Source organism: Bacillus rossius (assembly GCF_032445375.1).
Source record: "Bacillus rossius redtenbacheri isolate Brsri chromosome 9 unlocalized genomic scaffold, Brsri_v3 Brsri_v3_scf9_2, whole genome shotgun sequence".
NCBI lineage: Eukaryota > Metazoa > Arthropoda > Insecta > Phasmatodea > Bacillidae > Bacillus > Bacillus rossius.
Window position 1 is genome coordinate 11104387 of NW_026962013.1, and position 19109 is coordinate 11123495.

At 38.4% G+C, this 19109-nt stretch overlaps 1 protein-coding gene across 2 annotated transcripts in view; it reads left to right on the plus strand.

Annotated features, from left to right (window-relative positions):
* Positions 1-18831, plus strand: part of LOC134542778 (protein lin-54 homolog) — a 36036-nt gene extending 17205 nt beyond the window's left edge. For both annotated transcript variants that reach the window (XM_063387292.1, XM_063387294.1), the window contains exons 7-12: positions 545-727; positions 5419-5630; positions 7342-7579; positions 7956-8152; positions 11968-12143; positions 13511-18831. In XM_063387292.1, the coding sequence (XP_063243362.1) occupies positions 545-727; positions 5419-5630; positions 7342-7579; positions 7956-8152; positions 11968-12143; positions 13511-13533 (1029 nt within the window). In that variant the 3' untranslated portion in view covers positions 13534-18831. The remainder of the gene's footprint in view (positions 1-544; positions 728-5418; positions 5631-7341; positions 7580-7955; positions 8153-11967; positions 12144-13510) is intronic.
* Positions 18832-19109: the final 278 nt, after the last annotated feature.

Below are 19109 nucleotides of genomic sequence, written 5' to 3' on the forward strand. Positions count from 1 at the left end.
AAATGTACCCCTTGAATCCGAATCTAGGTCTCAAAGGTCAAAAATAAAATAATGCACGAGAAATGAGAACTTTTAAATAGGGTGTTGAAACTTCAGCCCTTAAAATGTTTATTTCTCAAACCAAGTTTCCAGAATCAATAGATATTGTAATTTCATTTTAAAAATTTGTTAGTAAAATTTTGAAATTAGCAAGAAACCAAGTATATGCCTTTGCAGCTTGAGGTGTGGTCTGACACGTCACGTTAATTTCTCATTTTCTCGTCGTTACCATTAGTTAAGGGCTATTTCTGTCAGTTTATCGCCATACCGAACTTGTATTTGTTGATGTGTCACAAATATTTTCAAGAGGTATTTACTAAGTGTGATATAATTATTGTGAAAAGTTGTGCAAGTGATATTTCGCACTCGTTATGTAACGCTTAGTAAATATATGTGTTGAAAATATTTGTGACAGAAATAGCCCTCGGCTATGGTGACGACGAGGAAAGGGAAACGATGTCGGAGACCCCGCCTGAAGGCGTGTGTGCGTGCGTGGGTCTCCAAGGTGGGGCCCAAGACTGCGACAAGCCAGCCGACCCAGCAGCGCATCCTCATACCGGCGTCGGCGTCCATGCCGGCGCTGCGCCCGACCACGCCCACGATGACCGGCCAGCTGGGGTCGAGCGCCGCCATCCTGCAGTCGGGGGCCAACAGCTTCGTGGTGCTGCCCACCCAGTACCTGCAGCAGGTGTGCCTCGGCTTGTTCGATCAGTGTTTATGAGTATCTGCTGCTGATGTTGCTTGATTACTCTGCAAACTCACCTGAAAACAAACAGCTTACTTATTTCAGAGTTGCTGTAAATCCTTAGCATAGCTTGCTCTCTAGATTATCAGTTTTCAAAAAGAATACAGTGAATTTCCGTTACAACATACTTCAGAATAACGTATCTTTCAGTTTAACGTATGATTTTAAATTCCCGCTCAAAACGCCAATGTAAACAATGTAAAATATTTCACTTTAACATTAAAAACATATCCTGCCTTTCAAATACAACGACCATTCTTTTCCAGTTATCAGGAAAAATTTACATAATTTTTTTTTGCGCAGGAGTTCTTTAATATAAATGTACATTATGATTAATTTTTATCGCTTTCAAGAAATGTTAACAAACTGTAAAACGTAAACAAACAATGTCTCAACGATTCATAGAATCATAGTACAGTATAACGTGCCATTCTTCCTCCTCCATGGATCACACACTTTAGTATACGAGACGATCTAAACAATCAATTGCTGTCTCGCCCCTCTTCAAGACTTGTTTTTAGCTGCGCCAGCTTTTGGTTATTTGTAGAACACTTTTTAAAAGTTTTTACTAACGCAGATACAAACGTTAAATAAAAATTATATTTTAACTAGGCCTGTGCGAATATTCAAATTTTCGAATATCAAAACGAATAGTTTATTATTCGTATTCGATTCGATTTTGAATACTAACACTTCGAAAAAACGATTTTACGAAAAAGGCTGAGCGGGATCACTATATCTGGCCACGTAAAGCCCGTTTGAACACAGTAATTCGGAGCGATAACTAACGTATTTTATGTAGAAGAATGTCGTCAGGTTGTTTAAAATAGATTTGAACTGTCAGCATACTGATAAAGATAAATACGTGTCTGTAAAATCCGTACAACCGGGACGTTATAGGTGACAGTTTTCAGATTAGAGGGTGAAACATGGTTTGTCGGCACTGTAATTTCATTCCGAACGTGACGGCGAAGAGAAAGAAAATTGTACAGACCATGTGGAAAACATTTGGCCGCATACTCACAGCAAAGACTCCAAAAGCCTAACATGCTACGTCAATGTTTTTCAATAGGATAATACACAGTAAACGACCGGAAGCAGGCGGCAAACAACCCCCCCCCCCCCCCCCCACCCTTTAATACCCTTCCCACCCTTCCCAAAATCCTGGCCTAGTGACAGCTCAGGCAATTATCCTGTCCCGCGCGTCAAAAAAAAAACTCTTGCCAAGAACTTACTTAAAAGCTTGCGATCACGTTACTTGGTGTACCAAGATTGTGAAGTAAATGTGTTTTCTATGATGGTAGATCCACGGTTCAAAGATTCACTAATTGAGGATGAAAATAAAAAAAAATATGGGTTGAAAATTTGTGCAGGGAGGTATGTAAGCTGTGTAAGCTGAACACAGTAGCTGAAACTATAACAGACAAGGGAGGCTACAAGTGAAATGCATATTAAGAAGTCATCTCTGTGGGCCTACGTGAAACCTTCAACAGCAGCTCAATCTACTCTTGCAAGCTACGAAGAAACTATCCAAGGAGAAGTAAACGAATATCTGGCAGCACCCTTAATCCCAAAGAATGAAAATCCTTTCAGTTTCTGGTCAGAGAAGGGGCGCACTTGTTTCCGAAACATAGCTGTGGTAGCAAGAAAGTACTTGCCTATACCTGCCACACAAGTGTGCAGTGAGAGACTTTTCTCAACAGCCGGCAACATTGTGACGTGTAGAAAAGAGAGTCTACTCCCCGAAAATGTAGAGCAGCTTGTGTTTCTCCACAAAAATTTAAATTAGCTAATATGTAGTGATGTGACAAGACTCTTTTTAATACGAACTAATAATTATAAAATTGGAGAACCTTAAAATTTTAAGTACTGTCAGTTTTTTGATTCTACATACATTGTATCAGTAAATATGTACCTGTTATCATATTGTAATGTGATGTGATATAACATGTTTTATGGGATTTCAATTCTCATTCCAATTATTCGAACTCAATATTCGTATTCGAGAATAATTTGGTATTCGTATTCCAATTCAATTCGAACTAAAAAACTGATATTAGCACAGGCTTAATTTTAACTTATATACGTAATAGAAAATCCAATGTTAATTTATGCAGGTTAAGTTTTGAACTGTTTTGTGTCACAACATGGCCGACACGCTTCAATTGTGTTGCCATGAAGATAGGAATGTCGCCTGGCACAGCCATGCTCGCAACGCGCGCTACTAGTGTGGCGCTATGGTTATCTATGGATGCGAGGTTTGTTTACGTTTGACGTGGCGCGAGGCAAACAATATTGTTGATTGAATATTTTAATCAGGATGGATGGCCAAAAAGATAAAAAGAAACTCAAGCCGTTCACATTGAAGGAGAAATGCAGATGTGGTACGGTCATTTGGTTTGGTGCTCACTACACTGTCAACAATAATAAAAGATCGCTAAAAAGTTATTAAAATGTATGAACAGTCATCTTTATCTGCTGGTCGCAAGAGACTTCGCCTAGGAGATAACAAGTGAATTCTGTCCCAATAAATGTACATTTCTGCAAAATAGTTTAACCCATTTGTCATTTTGTGTTCGACAGATATAAATTTTGTACATGTAGGCCTAGAATTTAGGCTACTGTATTAAGTTAAAAAGATTTTTTTTAATTCTTTTTATTTTACAAATATTTGCTTCCAAGCTAATGTAACATTTGATCCCCTACTACTTTATTTTCAAAAATTCAAAAATACTACGTTTTAAAGGTAAATATATAGACTTTCAGAATAAAGTACTTTCATTACTAAGTATAAAAGTTGGGGCTTTATTGATGTACTTTATAACGAGATTCTACTATGCACTATGAATGTGGTGAAATATTAAAATAAGTATGTTAATCACGCTAACTGTAATATTAGGTATCATGCATTCATAAACATTTACAACTTTTTTTGTACCCTGCTTTTAATAGCCTGATCTGTATGTATGAATGAATGAATGGACTATGTAATATAAAAATTTTCCATTCAATTTTTACCCACTTTTTGAAATCCAAATGTGTGAAAAATTTTACTTACACATAAAAGAACCTCTGCAATACAATATTTTGATAACTTAAAATCCTTAACGCACCGTAACCCGCTTTGGAGGCTGATTTTAAGAAAACCCCCAGCTCAGTTAATATCTGTGTAATATAAAGAATATCCCTGCTGAGTTTCAGCCTGTAGACATAAACTTGAAAGATGGTCAAGAGCTTTCATTTTACCTAGCACTCACAAATTCAGATCAGTCTTCCTTTAAATTAGTTTTTCAATGCCATAAACATTTATTTAATTTCATAATAATTTTTAACTGGCAAGCCAAAATGATTGTTGTCTTAATTTTTATTAATTAAATAATATCTGCAGTTCTGTGCTAATGTGATGTGGTAAACAGTGAAGTACAAAATGGGTAATGGCAACTGTATCAAACATGGTAACTTTTTATTTAGAGACTAAAAATAATACATAAAATAAACTTATAAAGCATGGAGTGCTTGTTATCATTTATCTTAAAAATTTTTGTCACTATTTTTAAAATATAGACAATACCAAAAATGTTAGGATATAGTTTTTACGAAAATAACAATAAACTTTATAACAATGATGAACTTAAAATTAGTAATGGTGTGCTGGATATCATTTGTCTCAAATTTTCTATTACTAATTTTAGTTATAAAGTTAATACGAAAATTAAAAAAAGAGAGCACCCCACGCTTCTAGTTATACATACAGGGTTGTGGTGTATTATTCGGCTGTTGGACAAACAAGTTAATTTTTTTAAATTTTTAGTTTGTCCAATGATAAAAGCGGGTTTTTTTTCGTTTGGTTTTTCGAACTACAAGTTTATCACTTGTGTGTCAGCAGGCTGTGTAACTTGTTGGCCACGTGTGTGCTCTACCTTGCGGTGTGATGTCTGATACTCAGCAGGGATATTCATTATATTACACAAGACATTAACTGAGCTGGGGGGTTTCCCTAAAAATCAGCCTCCAAAGCGGGTTACGGGGCGTTAAAGATTTTTAAGTCATCAAAATATTGTATTGCCAGAGGTTCTTTATTATGTATGCAAAAAAATTTTCACACATTTTGGACGTCAAAAAATTGGTTAAAAATTGAATGGAAAGATTTTATATTACATAGTCCATTCATTCATACATACAGATCAGGCTAATAAAAGCAGGGTACAAAAAAAAAGGTTGGAAATGTTTATGAATGCATAATACCTAATATGGATGTAGTTATGCAAAAAGGAACCAACCCACATGAAACCTATTCTGAGTATCTTGAAGTTAAAGTTAATTATGAATTGTAATTCTCGTATTGATAACATAATGTGGGTATAATTTTAATGGTCTAGTATAAATACTGATTTAATAATAGCAACAACGGTACGATCAACCTTGTACTATTTTAATTTATTTTCAAATAAAATATAACAAAATTGTGGGTTGGTTCCTTTTTGCATAACTACGTCCATTATTACAGTTAGCGTGATAAACATACTTATTTTAATATTTCACCACATTCGTAATGCAACTTTTTTTTTATTATTATTTAAACTGATGAATTTGGAGTGCAAGCTACGCTAAGGATGCATAGTCCATTCACCCAGGTCCAGCAGAAGCAGCACGTGCCCATCGCGCCCTCGCAGAGCGTGCTGACGACACAGAAGACGCTGCAGCCCCTCAAGTACGAGGCGCTGCCCGACCTGTCCCAGGGCCAGTCGCGGTCCGGCAGCAGCAGCTCCTCCCGGTCCAGCCAGGAGCCCAACGGCATCCGGCCGCGCAAGCCCTGCAACTGCACCAAGTCCCAGTGCTTGAAGCTGTGAGTCCTTCATCGAACTCGTCCGGCCATTATTCTCCATGTTTATTTATTTTATATTTCAATATTACATATTATAAGTCATTTTGACCTTTGACGTATTATTTCAGTAATTTAAAAAGTATGTATACTAGTATATTTTAAGTTTCAAAAAAAAACTTTGAATGTTTGGCAATGTGGTAGGTTTTTAAATATACAGTAGAATCCCGTTATAGCGAGCACGGTAATAGCGAGAACAAAGCTATAACGAGGTCTTTTTGAGGAATTTACGGCGTGATCGCGTGAAGCGCGCTTTGGTTATTTGTCTGCTTTATCTCCACCCCTCTCGCTCGCCACTAGACATCTTGCCGTTGACGCTGTCACATTCTTCAGTCTTGCAGTCGCCACCTAAGTGCGTGGTTTTAAAAATAGAATCCTGTCATTTCTTTTATCAAACTTCCGTTAGTTATATGTGCATGCAACTTCACAGTCACAGCATCACTGGCTGGCTTCAAGGCCAAGGTATGCTCAAGTCGAATAAACCAAGCATTTCTTATTATTTAGAAAATAGACAAAATCTATTTTTTCCCGCCATTAAACATGACAATGTGCACTTTTTTTTTTAAAAATAATATAAATGCTCTTAATTAATTTGTTGGGACATTTTCATTAACGAATAATAACATTGTTTATAACTATGTTAGGCCAAAAAAGTCAGAGCCGTCTTTATACTTGTTGCTAATTGATCGCGTTAATAATACACAAATACACAAAACTTGTTTGGAATTATTTCAATAGTGACACGTTTACAAACACGTCACGTTATTTATTTTACTATCTGACAAATAGTAGGCACTACCGTATTTATTTCCGAATCGCTAGTACAGTTTTCTTGTAACTTCTGTTTCGGTCAGTTGTTGGGGTATCTGTCCGAGATAGGGGTGGTGATGGTTTGAGTTTAATCCCAAATTTATTTTCTAAAAAAGTTGACAGGTTTCTTTAAATGAAAAAAGTATAGTTTTCCAGCGACTATTTCGTTGTGAGGCGTACGTGCGTTGCTGCACTCCTGCGTTTTTGTAAGGAATTAAATCTCGTCGCGCTACACTAGCGCCTCCTGTTAACAACTTCCCGAACCAACATGGCCGCTAGCAGACAGCCCGCGTCGACAATAGATAGCAGGACAATGTTGCATTGGCCACGGGCCAAGTCGAGTAGTCGATTGCGGGCTGAGATGATATTCTTACGTGGCGTGGTAGGGTATTCTGGTATTTTGACGCAATCAGTGATCGCATCCGTACTTGTGAGAAGAGAATTCACACATCTGCTCACAGAAATTAGGATTTCGTTAATATAACCTGTTATTTTCCAATTATACAGGTTTAAACACAATTTTTATGCTATTTACGGTTAATTTTTATTTTTGGGGGGCCAAAATCTATCCAATTCGGTTATAACGAGGACACGGTTATAGCGAGGATCAAACCCGGAACCGTGACACCTCGCTATAACGGGACTCTAGAGTATATGGATTCCAGTGTTTAAATTGGTTTGATGACAGTATGAAAACAGTATGATTTTAAACTTTGAATGACTGGACTGTTTTCAAAGGCTTGTGCGTTTCGAGCTAAAATCGTGTCTGTACCAATTGTATCATTTAAGTAACTGCAGGGTGAATGTGAAGCACGACTGCCGTGCTGTGTCGGGTCGGAGAGGAGAGCCGGGTGTTCCCGCGCAGGTACTGCGACTGCTTCGCCAACGGGGAGTTCTGCAACATGTGCAACTGCAACAACTGCTACAACAACCTGGAGCACGAGGAGGAGCGGCAGCGGGCCATCAAGTCCTGCCTGGAGCGCAACCCGCACGCCTTCCGCCCCAAGATCGGCAAGGGCGTGGTGGGGGACGAGCGTCGCCACAACAAGGGCTGCAACTGCAAGCGCTCCGGCTGCCTCAAGAACTACTGCGAGTGCTACGAGGTCAGCCGTCCCTCTCTCTCTCCCCACGTTCAGTGCACGTCAAACACCACTTGTTTGAGCAGGGTGCCTATTAAATAACAAGTAATTAAAAAATAAATGTATACAATATGGAATGTTTGATAGAATATCAAATTATCATGAATATCAAATATTTTTCGAGTACCGTTAGACCTCTCTACCTTCCGCCCTGCCCTTGTGCATGTGCGCATCTGTTGCCAGTATGAAACTTATTTAACTGTCCTTCAGCATCTTTCAAACTATCGTTCTGGTGGCGCGGATTCCATACCTCCCCGGCAGTCTTGATCATGTTAAGTGGTTAGCGGTTCAAAAATCTGCCGATTTAAAACGGCTGTTTCGTTTTTGTTTGTTCTCGCAGGCGAAGATCCCTTGTTCGAAGAACTGCAGGTGCGTCAGTTGTCGGAACGTGGAGGACCTGATAGAGAGGCGGACGACGAAGCACGTGGCGGAAGTGGTGGACTTCCGGGCCCAGCAGGCTCCTTCCAAGAGCAGGTCGGTGACCACTTCGGAGGACTCCCCGAACCGGACGCAGCAGGCGCTGCAGGCTAGCGCAAAGTGAGTGGCCCTTCGACCTTCTTCGCTCCGTAGCGTTGTTTCGGTAAAACCTTTTTCACTACAATTTTTTTTGTCTTTCATGGATAGTAATTCACTGCTAAATAATGGTACTTAGTAGGGGTGTGCGGGAATGGGTTTTTGTACTGCGGGAAATTTTCGGGAAAAATAAATTATTCCCGCGGGAAACGGGACGGGATCGGGAAAATTAAAAAAAAAGCAAATTTTTAATTATAATATGATAAGATGGCCATTTAAACGTTTCTTGCAAAGTTAGTTGTTTTTTTTGCTGCTATTTCTTTTGTCTGCTTCACTTGCCCTTTTTTCAGCGGCGACTTCATATTTTTTAGCATCCTCAAATTCTTTTTTTTTTATAGCCAGACGTGCTACCATGCTCGCATCTCAAAAAAAAAATTTCACACGAGACACACTTTGCCAGGAATTTATGTCTGTCAGACGTTCAAAATACTTCCAAACACTTTTAGGTTTACAAGTAACAAGCTGATCGGTTGCGACATCCATTATTTGTAGGCTGCTAGTTTGTTTTAATATACAACGGCATCGAAAATAGGAACAGATACTTTGCATAAGCCTTAATAACGTAACGTCACCCGACAAAGCCCGCCAAACTAAACAGTAAACAACAATTATTTTTTTCTCCCAAAGCGAAATCATAGATGTTTAGATACTCGTGAGCAGTGGTGTAAAACTACGTGATTTCATATTTTTCAAAGTGCCAATACAGTTCTCTATATCGCCACTGCTATCAAGTAATGAGAACGGTTACGCTTCGTTATGTAACGCAAGTCTAGTATTTCTTATATCTTTGGCGAAAAGGTTGGATTGCGCATGTGTTTTGTTTGTGTCTAAGATTCGATTGTGATGGCAAAAACGTTATAGGCCTATAACTGACTATTCACGTATCTTGCAAATTTGTACCCTTGAAGAAATATATTTATTTATGAACGCATACAATATTTAAGGTACTCCATGTACGTGTTTTATATTCCAATTAGATATGTATGTGTAAACGATTATCATAATTCACTGCACATCACAACTGTCGCTACGATCAGCATACGTTTAAAAGATGTTTAGCGTTTAAATAGTACGGAAACCCTTCAAAAATGTACGAATCCATAAAAAATATTGTTGTAAAAACAGTTTGAATTGATAGAAAACATTTTCACATTATTAGTAAACATTTGTAAATTTTTAAACAATTTCCCGAAAAATTCGGGAGTAATAAAATTCCCGCCCGGCATTTCGGGAAGCCTATTTTCCCGACTTTTTTCCCGAAGCACACCCCTAGTACTTAGTGATTACTGATTAGGATCCTGAAATTTCTCGGGTCATTGATTTGTAGACTACATTCTTCTTAACAGTATTTGATGTAAAAGGGTGCTTTTATAATTGATATGTATTTTTACATACATACTATATGACCAAAATTATGTATGTGTATATAAATCTATCTAAAAAGTTTTATTCATATGCATATTTTTGAATACTTATATATGCTTAGCAATTGAATGTGTGATTTATGCGTATCAATATTTGTAACGTATATATGCTAAGTATGTGTATCATTAAATGTTTTATGCTTATGCATACAATATAATATATAATAATTGTCTAAATGTAATATTCACAGAGCATGATTTTATCATACTTCTGTTGGTTTTTTCCGTGTGCTCCTGGTTATTCCTGGCATGTTGTATTTCATTGTTATCTGTCGATGGTATCCCCTCATATCCTGTTGTATTTAGGAAACTATTGTCTGAAATGCTTGTAACAGGTTTTTCGTAAGCGTAAAGCTATACTCAGTAGCACTGCAAGCAGGCCTTCTACTTCGGAGGTTCGCAAGCTATAGGCAGCCAGCTTTGTAAATCACACACACATTCACACACATACACTTATACATTTATTTGCAATGTTTCTCTGTAGGCCTTAAGCAATACAGTAGAACCCGTTTATAGTGAACCCGCCTATAATGAATTCCCGTTTATTGTAAATTTCCGTCTCGGTCCCGGCAAAATGATGTGAGGTTATGTATTAATTTATTGGATATGGCGTACAACTTTTGTCAATGTTGATACGTTTTCCCGTGTATAACGAACAAATTTTGCCGACATAATGCACATTTATCTCAAATATTTTCATATAATTACAAGTTTTTTCACAAAACGTCTATTCTGGATCACATTAACGTTTTTCTCCGCAATATGCTACTCGATTGTCCACTGTTCATATTATAAACAAGTCGTAATCGAGTTGCCTCAGTAGGCTACGTGTAGCCAGAAATGGTGCTCAGTTTGGTGAAAATAAAAAATAGTTTTCCCTGCATAGCTAAAGAATGGGCGAACGCGTGTACATTTAATAAGTTATCAAAATTAAACATAAATTACACAAATACGTATGTACATTATAGCAGCAAATTGAATATTTTTACGTCTCATTTTTATCGTTCACGTTTCGGACATTTTGATAGAGTAAGGTTCGTAAGACTACCACTAGATAGAACTCTGTGGACTAAATTTTTCCATAGAAAGTAAGAAATTTTCGTTCCAGCTATAGCAACTGCGATACTAAATGATACGTAGTGATCTTTGATGCGCCACTCGTTATTTTTCGTTTATTTACTTTTGACGGTAAAAAGAATTTCGTGTTATTAAGCTGCAAATGTGCTTCAATAAGAAATACATACATAAAAAAGGGTGAAAAACGCGTTAAAAAACGTAAGGCATTATCTGTGCGAGATAAACTGGACATTATTAAAAAGGTAGACTCCAACCCCACAGTCCCGCATGTGTTAATATCAAAGGAATTGGGAATTGCAACATCCACATTAAGTACAATATTAAACAAGCTGAACAATCTTCTTTCTCAAGCTGCGAACACGTCACAGAGTATTAAACGCCTGAAAAAATGAAAATACGCCGATGTCGAAGAACCATTAATAGAAAGTTTGTACATGTGTAGTGTATTAAAAATATCTGCATTTGCTCATAAAACTTGCTTTGAGTATTTTCATTCGTTCTTTTCTTGGCTTAGGCCTATGTGTAGTTAAGATTATGCTTTTGAGTATGAATTGCCAATATAAAAGTTTTCCCAGATATAAAGTTTCCCCTCTATAGTGAACATATAAACTACTCCCTTCAGATTCATTATAACAGGGTTCTACTGTATCTGTATAGTATCAGATATAGACTGCCATTATTAACTTTTAAAAAATCATTAATTGAAACTAAATTAAAAATTTTTCTTAGTACATTTTCTTAGTAAAGATGTATGAAATTTTTTTATGTATTTTATGGAAAAAAATGAGTTGAATTTCATGCCATTTTGTGGTTAGTCTTGTTTTTGGGTGTTACGTGGTGCATTTACATCCTTCGGTGTTTGGCGGTGTATGACTTCCTTTTCTGTATTTGGCATTGTATTGAATTCAATTCGCTGTCTTCAGAAATTCAATTTTTGTAAATAATAAGTCAGTAGCCTTTAATTAAAAAAAAAAATTGGAAGTAAAAGATGGTTACAGAACTATAAATAGGTAAATAGATAAGATGGGTGACACGTATAGGTTGAAAACAGTTCCGTTGGAAATCCAGAAGATAGGGAATATCGGTGGATACTAAAATTATATCCTCTGTACGTCACTAGTGTTATCCATAGTTTTATTCCCGGTGTGTGTTTTTTTCCCCCCCCTCCTGGTCGTTGTCTTTTCTTTAACCGGACCGCTCGCTCGCCTATCAGTTGTGATGTGGAGAACTGTCGGTGCTGGTGGACCCGGAGGCTGCGAGCGGGCGGGCCTGTTGCAGGCTGCCGTACAACTTCCTCTCGCAGGAAGTGCTGGACGCCACCTGCCAGTGCCTGCTGGCTCAGGGCGAGAAGGCAGAGCGCAGCAAGACCACCGAGCAAGAGAGGGAGCTCATGATCATCGAGGAGTTCGGCAAGTGCTTGGTGCAGATCATCGAGTTTGCTCGCCAGACTGAAGGTAAATTCAAGCTTTTCCATTTCTCTCTCTCGGTCCTTCAGGTGAGCCGTGAGGATGTATCTCGCGTGGTGGGAACGTTGTTACTCACTGGTTACATACTGTCCGTCACAGGGGTTTCCCCACCCTTTTCTTTATTAACCCGGCGCTCTTAGCCTAACGGCCCTGCCGCCCCGGGGCCCCCACGTTAGAGCGTTGGCTATACACAGGGGCTGAGGAACCCATCCCAGCATATGTACCACCTCGGCCCCCTACCCCACTCGGCTAACCAGAAAGTTGGATGCTCCCTTAGCCCTCCGGAGTTGTCAATCACTTCTGGCGCCTGCCCCGATCTCCCGCCTCACGCTGGGACTCCTCAAACCACCCAGCGAACCCGCGGTCCGGTGGAGGCCTATCCAACCTCTCTCCCGGCTGTCCAGGCCGGTAAACCGGAGCTGTCTCCGTCGCTCACGTCAGCATGTCTCAGGGCTACTCACTGGTTACAAAAGGAAAATGCATGTAAATCAAATTTAGTTGAGTGTTTTCTGATGTACCAGACAAGAATTTTGTGTATCGAGACAGCAGGAACAGCCTAGTACATCTCTTGTAAGTAGTTGGTGCGGAGTAGCCCACAGTATGTTGTTGTGCGAGCCAGTGCAACCAGCGACACTGTGTTTGGGTGTAAACTTTGATTGCATCGCCTGGGGTGCCTCAATTATCCCACTTCTGGCAGGTCTGACAGTGGTCCATAAATCAGAAGTTCTGGACGGGCAGGCTATTTCGTCCCTCTGAAGCACGGCTGAGTGCTGTGGGCTGATTTGCTGCATGGCCTTGATCACGCGGTGCTATTCTTTTATGCTGGTGGTTCGGACCTGCGGTTGGTTTGGCCTCTGTTTGTGCGGTCCCATTTCTCGAGAAGGGCTACTTTTAGCATGGTCTGGACCACAGAGTAGTTGTGCCCCTGAGCAGCATCTGACACCACCCAAACACCACACATACATCTCATCACAAGATTCTTTAAGTAGTTGGCCTTTTTAGCTCAGTTTGGGGTTAAATTCATCTTCAAAATTATTTATAAAGAATTAAAACAATGCTATTAGGGTTTAAAACAGCATTTAAACCATTTTTTGGCTCAAAAAAATATTTTTGATCAATTATTTTTATTACACTTAAAGTATTAAAGGGCACAATTAAACAGCGATAAAACTGAAATAACAAGAAATTCTGTTTGAAAACAATTTTCATAACACCTCAATTGCAACTATTGGTTTTGCTTATAGATCCAATTGCATGTTTGCTGTCTGGTGGCAAAGCTGTCAAACATAAAACAGATGTTTGCCTGGGTAAATAAAGTGTTAAAAGATGTTCCGTGCGATTTTGCTGTGTTTCAGATAGCAGTTCAGTGGTCCAGTGAGGCTGGTGCTCATCTGTGGCAGAAATGTGACTGTTGCGAGTTCCTCTGCTCATCCATCCACTTGGTCTCTGCTTGCAAGGAACAATAGTGAGAGAGATTCACTTGGTCGAAATTGAGGTGTTCCACATGCACTGTTTGGGTCATTTGTGCATTCAAAATGTGGGATCAAAAGTTATTATTTAACTTATAAATTTGAGTGCAGACATTGTGAGGCAAAAAAACTGTCAACGAGTGGATATCTGGCACCAGTTATCAAGCACAGTGGATACGACATGACTGAAGCGAGGATATACGTAATAACATCATTATGCACTGTGATCAACGATTTGGTGGTGCAGTTAATTGATGTTCGATACGCAAATGTTGGAGTCATATAATGGAATATCTGCACTTGTTACCAGTTCCTTTTGACTCTTATGTTCATTTGATAAGTTTATTTCCTAATGTTGATATTATTCAGAGTTTACGCATGCAACCCAATATCTTCCCATTTGTTTCTTTGACTAGGGTAGTTATTAGCAGCTTTTTACATTGTGTGACTTATCATTAAGTTTTCATTTATCATGTGAGGTGTCTCCAGTTTTTATGTGGATTGTATGCAAGGAAGTAAGTAATTTTTTCCTTTGAATTACTTCAGCATCGTCATTTATAGTAGCTAAGTTTGCAAGTTGTGTGATGGATGAGTTCATCTGAATTAAAGGTATTAAATAGTATATGCGTGCCAAGGTTACACTGAGTGCTTTAAAGGTTTTGCCTACCTGGAGTTATTTATCGGACAGCCTGAAGTTTGCAATAATCAACATTCATTCTAGCTCCCTTTTGGGAATCCTAATGGCCGTATTCTAACACGTTTGGGTAAAGTAGAGAATAAGCACTGCCTTGTTGTGATACAACTGTAACTTAACTCGTGGGCTGTATTCCAGAACGTGTCCAAACTGAATCCCAGAAAACAAAACTGCAACAGTTTTAATAAACTATGCCCTGCACGAGGCTAGAAACTGGTTCCGACACATTCTAGCGGACATTTCACAACCATCAATACAATTTTTACTGCAGAAATACTAGAGATAGCAGCACCATCACGCAAAAATTGAACTCCCTTTCTATTTTTATCAAGTTCGTTTTAAGTTGTGATTATTTCTTGTTATGACCATTAAAGTATACAGGATAGTATCGCTATTATAAAGTTTCATTTAGCACACCAATATGTTTTGTACGTTGCCCGATATTCACGAAATTGAATATATATGTGTCAATGGCACCAGACGCAACTCCGCCATCTGGACGAAATCAAATGAAAAGTGAGCTCTGCACATGTGCAGAATTTGGGCAACAGATAGGAGTACCAAAATCAGTTCGCTGAAATTTAGGTGACTGGCCGTGTCCTATCTTGCACTAGGAATACAGTTAGGGAACAGTTGTAACATATTCAAAACCTAAACTCTTATTTTTGTGTCTTGGAATATATCCTAAGATTTGCACAACATGGGGTTACACGCCTTAACAACTCTAATAATTCTGATTGTGTTACTTAACAAAAATAATAAAAAAATAACAATGGCAAGCAGGTAGCGAGAAAAGTAAACTAGTCTCCGACTTCATTCTCTATACAAGCGCATGTGACCATTCAGAATGACTACATTTAGCGAATTTGTTTGCAATTAGTGGATTAGCAAGTGAGGAGCTTGTAATCTAGATAAGTATAATTAAAGCTTAGTGGTTACCCTAGCTAGAAGTGTTCTATGAAGCAGTTAATTTTTGAGAAAGGCTATGCGACGATGTTAAGGTAACACCTATTGTAATATTGGCCTAAGATCAACTATGCTACGTGATTGAGTGCCAACAGTGATGACTGCAATGCACCACTCTAGTTACCATCACAAAATAATTTTGCACATTAAATTTTACAATTATTCTGATTAGTTCGTAAGCTCTCTATATTGATTTCATGGTGTCCGCAATCTGTAAAAGTCAGGGAAGTTGGAATTGATCAGATTTTGCTTGGAAACCTGGATAAATTATAGAAATACCTTAATGATGGTGATTTAAGGTAAAATGTCATGCTCCAGCCTATCATCACCCGGAATATGAAAGCATTTTTTTTTTTTCATTGTCATGAAAGTAGAGAACTATTGGGATATTGGAGGCTGGATTTTATTTACTTCTTTCAGAAAAATCAAAAATGCAATATAAAGTAAATTATTTTAAAAAGTTTGTCAAGGAAAATTTATTACAGATTCTTGTGGCCTCACTTATTTGATGGCATTGTTGCAAACTGAACCAAAAATTTAAGTAAACCATAGTAAACTTGATGTAAACAACTGGTTAATCACAGTAAGCTTTATTTTAATGGTAAGGTGTTGCTGCACCCAGGGCCGCAACTAAGGGGGGGCAAGCGGGGCATACACCCCGGGCGCAAAGCTGTGGGGGCGCCGAAATCGCTTGCATTGTAATTCCTACTACAACTGGTAACTGGTAAAAAGTTTTTTTAACTTGCATGCCAGGAATGTCTAATCTGATTTACAATATAACGTCTCAACATATTTAATGAACAAGTCTAGTGATTATAAGGACTACTTTATGGACATTGTGGGTTCATGCATGGAGTTACAGTAGCACAGAAACTGTTACATGTAGGTATGGAAAATGCTTAAATAGCACCATTTTTCCGTGGGAGGGCCCCCGGACCCCCCGCTTTATTGGTGTGGTATGTGCAAACAGAGGGGGGGGGGGACGCATAAATCCATTCATGCCCCGGGTGCCAGAGACTCTAGTTGCTGCCCTGGCTGCACCTCACAATCTATCACGCTGGGTAAATCCGTCACGTATATGGCGCGTGTAAATTTCACTTTGGTATGACTTGATGTAAGTTTTTGGACATACGCCATTGCTAAGCACTTTTTCTGTAGAAGAAAACTAAAAAATGAAAATAAATAAATAAAAATACCCAAAAGACAAAAAGACACAGATTAAGCAAAAAATTGCTGTTGTCAATTTATTTTTATTTTTTATTTTTTAGTTTTCTTCTACAGAAAAAGTGCTTAGCAATGGCGTATGTCCAAAAACTTACATCAAGTCATGCACTCCCATTGCACAAATCTTTCAAAGATAATTTCACTTTGGTAAATAGCCCATGGTTTGGTACATATATTAAAGCCACACTAGCACTCACACCAACTGATCAACCTTGCAAATCACATTAACGGTACTCGTCTTGTAACCCACTTTGTGGGCTCGACCCTCGCTGAAGCCCCTAGTGCGTCACCTCTTGCTGCCGATGTGCCACTGTGGTCGTAGACGCCCCTCCAGTGAGTTTCACTCGCCTGTCCAAGTGTCACGCTACGTTGCAGCCTCCCCTTCCCTGGCGAGTTGTGGTTGTAACTCCAGCCTGCTCTCACTCAAGCCTCTCTGACGCACTGAAGTGGCGGATGGTCGTACCGCAGCCCACCAGCATAGGTTTGTGTCCAGGACTAGCATCACAGCAGGGGTGTTAGTCTGTTTATCAGTTACCCACCCACCAATCTGGTGTGCCACGCCGCTCACGCCAAGATTTTACTTCCTAGACTCGACGGCAACCCAGCGTTGAGTGGGGCCGTGGCTTTCCGACGTTTCTCCGCTAGCCGACGAACACGCCTTCTCACTCGGGTGTGGGACAGACTGCTTAAGGAGCTTGCCTGCCCGGGGACACACACACGGTGTGCAGAGCTCCAGGAAAACCCACACATTTTGAAAACTGCTCAAGATAACCGAGTGAGGTCTGCTTACAAAAAGTCCTGACTAGGCGGCGAGACCCCTTAACTGTCTTACGCCGCTCCTGCATGTTTACCTTTTGACTGCCAGCTGTAGTGAGTTCACACACCAGCTGAAAACGTTCTGCTCAATTTTCTCGCCAGACCAAATGGCACGCCATGGGCCTCAGAAAATTACTTCACACAACTTCACAACGTGCTCTGAACCGATGTACTTTCCGTAGTAAAGAGCAAGTAACATTTGCTTAAGATGTCTCCTTACAGATTAAGGGGGAGAGTGGATAGATGTAGATGAAATAGATAAAACAATTTCTGGTTATTTGGATGCAGAAGTAGTATGCCTTTGCATTTTAAGTCAGGTCTATTGTCACATAACCTGACATAACAACACCTACAAGCATAACACAAAAATTAACTGTCTTTAGAACATTCATAGGGTAAGCGTAAAGCATTAACTGCATTGAGTGAGTTTGCAAGATGCTCACTTGTGAACTGACTATTCTGATCAAAATCGCTCAATTTAATCATTCTAACTTGTCACTTCTTTTGTCCAGTGGGTAAATTCAAAGACTGGTCCTCTTCTCTCACTGCTCGCTTGGCATTGCTATGTTTTAGTCAGGTGTTGAAGTATGAAATGGTTAAAAAATAATATTGGTATTTATTCATTTTGGTTTTAATACAAATATAAAAAAAACTTCTAGATAGCAACGTGATTCCAAAATCTAAAAATGTAACTATCTCTTTTCATAATTTTGTAGTCACAGGACAATAACATTTTGTTAACTTATTTGGCCACATCTTCCAAAAAAAAAAGCCAAGTGTGTGTGTTCTTACATTAAATTCAATCGTAGTCATGAGAAAATTCATTTATTAGTTATCTCTGTAAATTGCAAGTTGTTTTAACTCACAACCTTCTTCACCCCCCCCCCCCCCCCCCTTTTCCTTGCAGATAAGCCAACAAATATATGCAGTTAAACAGTGAATTGTCATGGTTAGTGGTAAAATTAACAATGGTTGACCCTGCAACTGTTTGCTTGAATATTAGAAATTGTCTAGATATAGTTACATTCATCAATAAATTTATGCCTCTACATTTAAAATTGAAACATTGCAATCTCAGAAATCAGTAGTAATTGGAAAATGTCCATTGAACATGACACATCATATTAATTAGATTTAAATTACTAATGTTTGGATGGTAAAGGAAAAACAAAATTCTTCTGAAAATTAACCAAGTATGGTAATATTTTTCTAGATCTTGTTGATAGATACAACCTTGAAAATAATTATTTTGATAAGGATATGCTGTTTTTAGGATATTTAGCTTGATTATATATTTTTTGTATGTATCACTCTACCAGAATGTGCTGTATCACTCCTCCACCCACTTTATAGTGTGAGTGAATGCTGTGATGTATTTTCTTTGATGTCTGTGGACAGTTTTCCTGTGATAACTCTTGACAAGTGTGTTGATTATCTAAACATTATTGAAGTACGAATCAAGCAGTTATTGAACAAACTTAGAAATCTAACACTGGATTATCATTTTGTTGCATTTGATTTGCTCACTAGTCATTTAATGTTAACATTTTATTTTACAAAATTTTAAAATAGAAAATGTAAATATAAAAATTAAAAGTTTTATTTAGGTTTTTAGTTTTAGATGACAAGGAAAGTAATCATCCATTTTAATGAGAACCAGTTAAGAAGTACAATATTATTTTGAAAAAATTATCTTTAAATAAAAAAAGTGCAATATTTATTTGTATTGGAAATTATTTAATTTTAAAAAAATGTAAAGATATAAGAGTATTACATGAATGATTT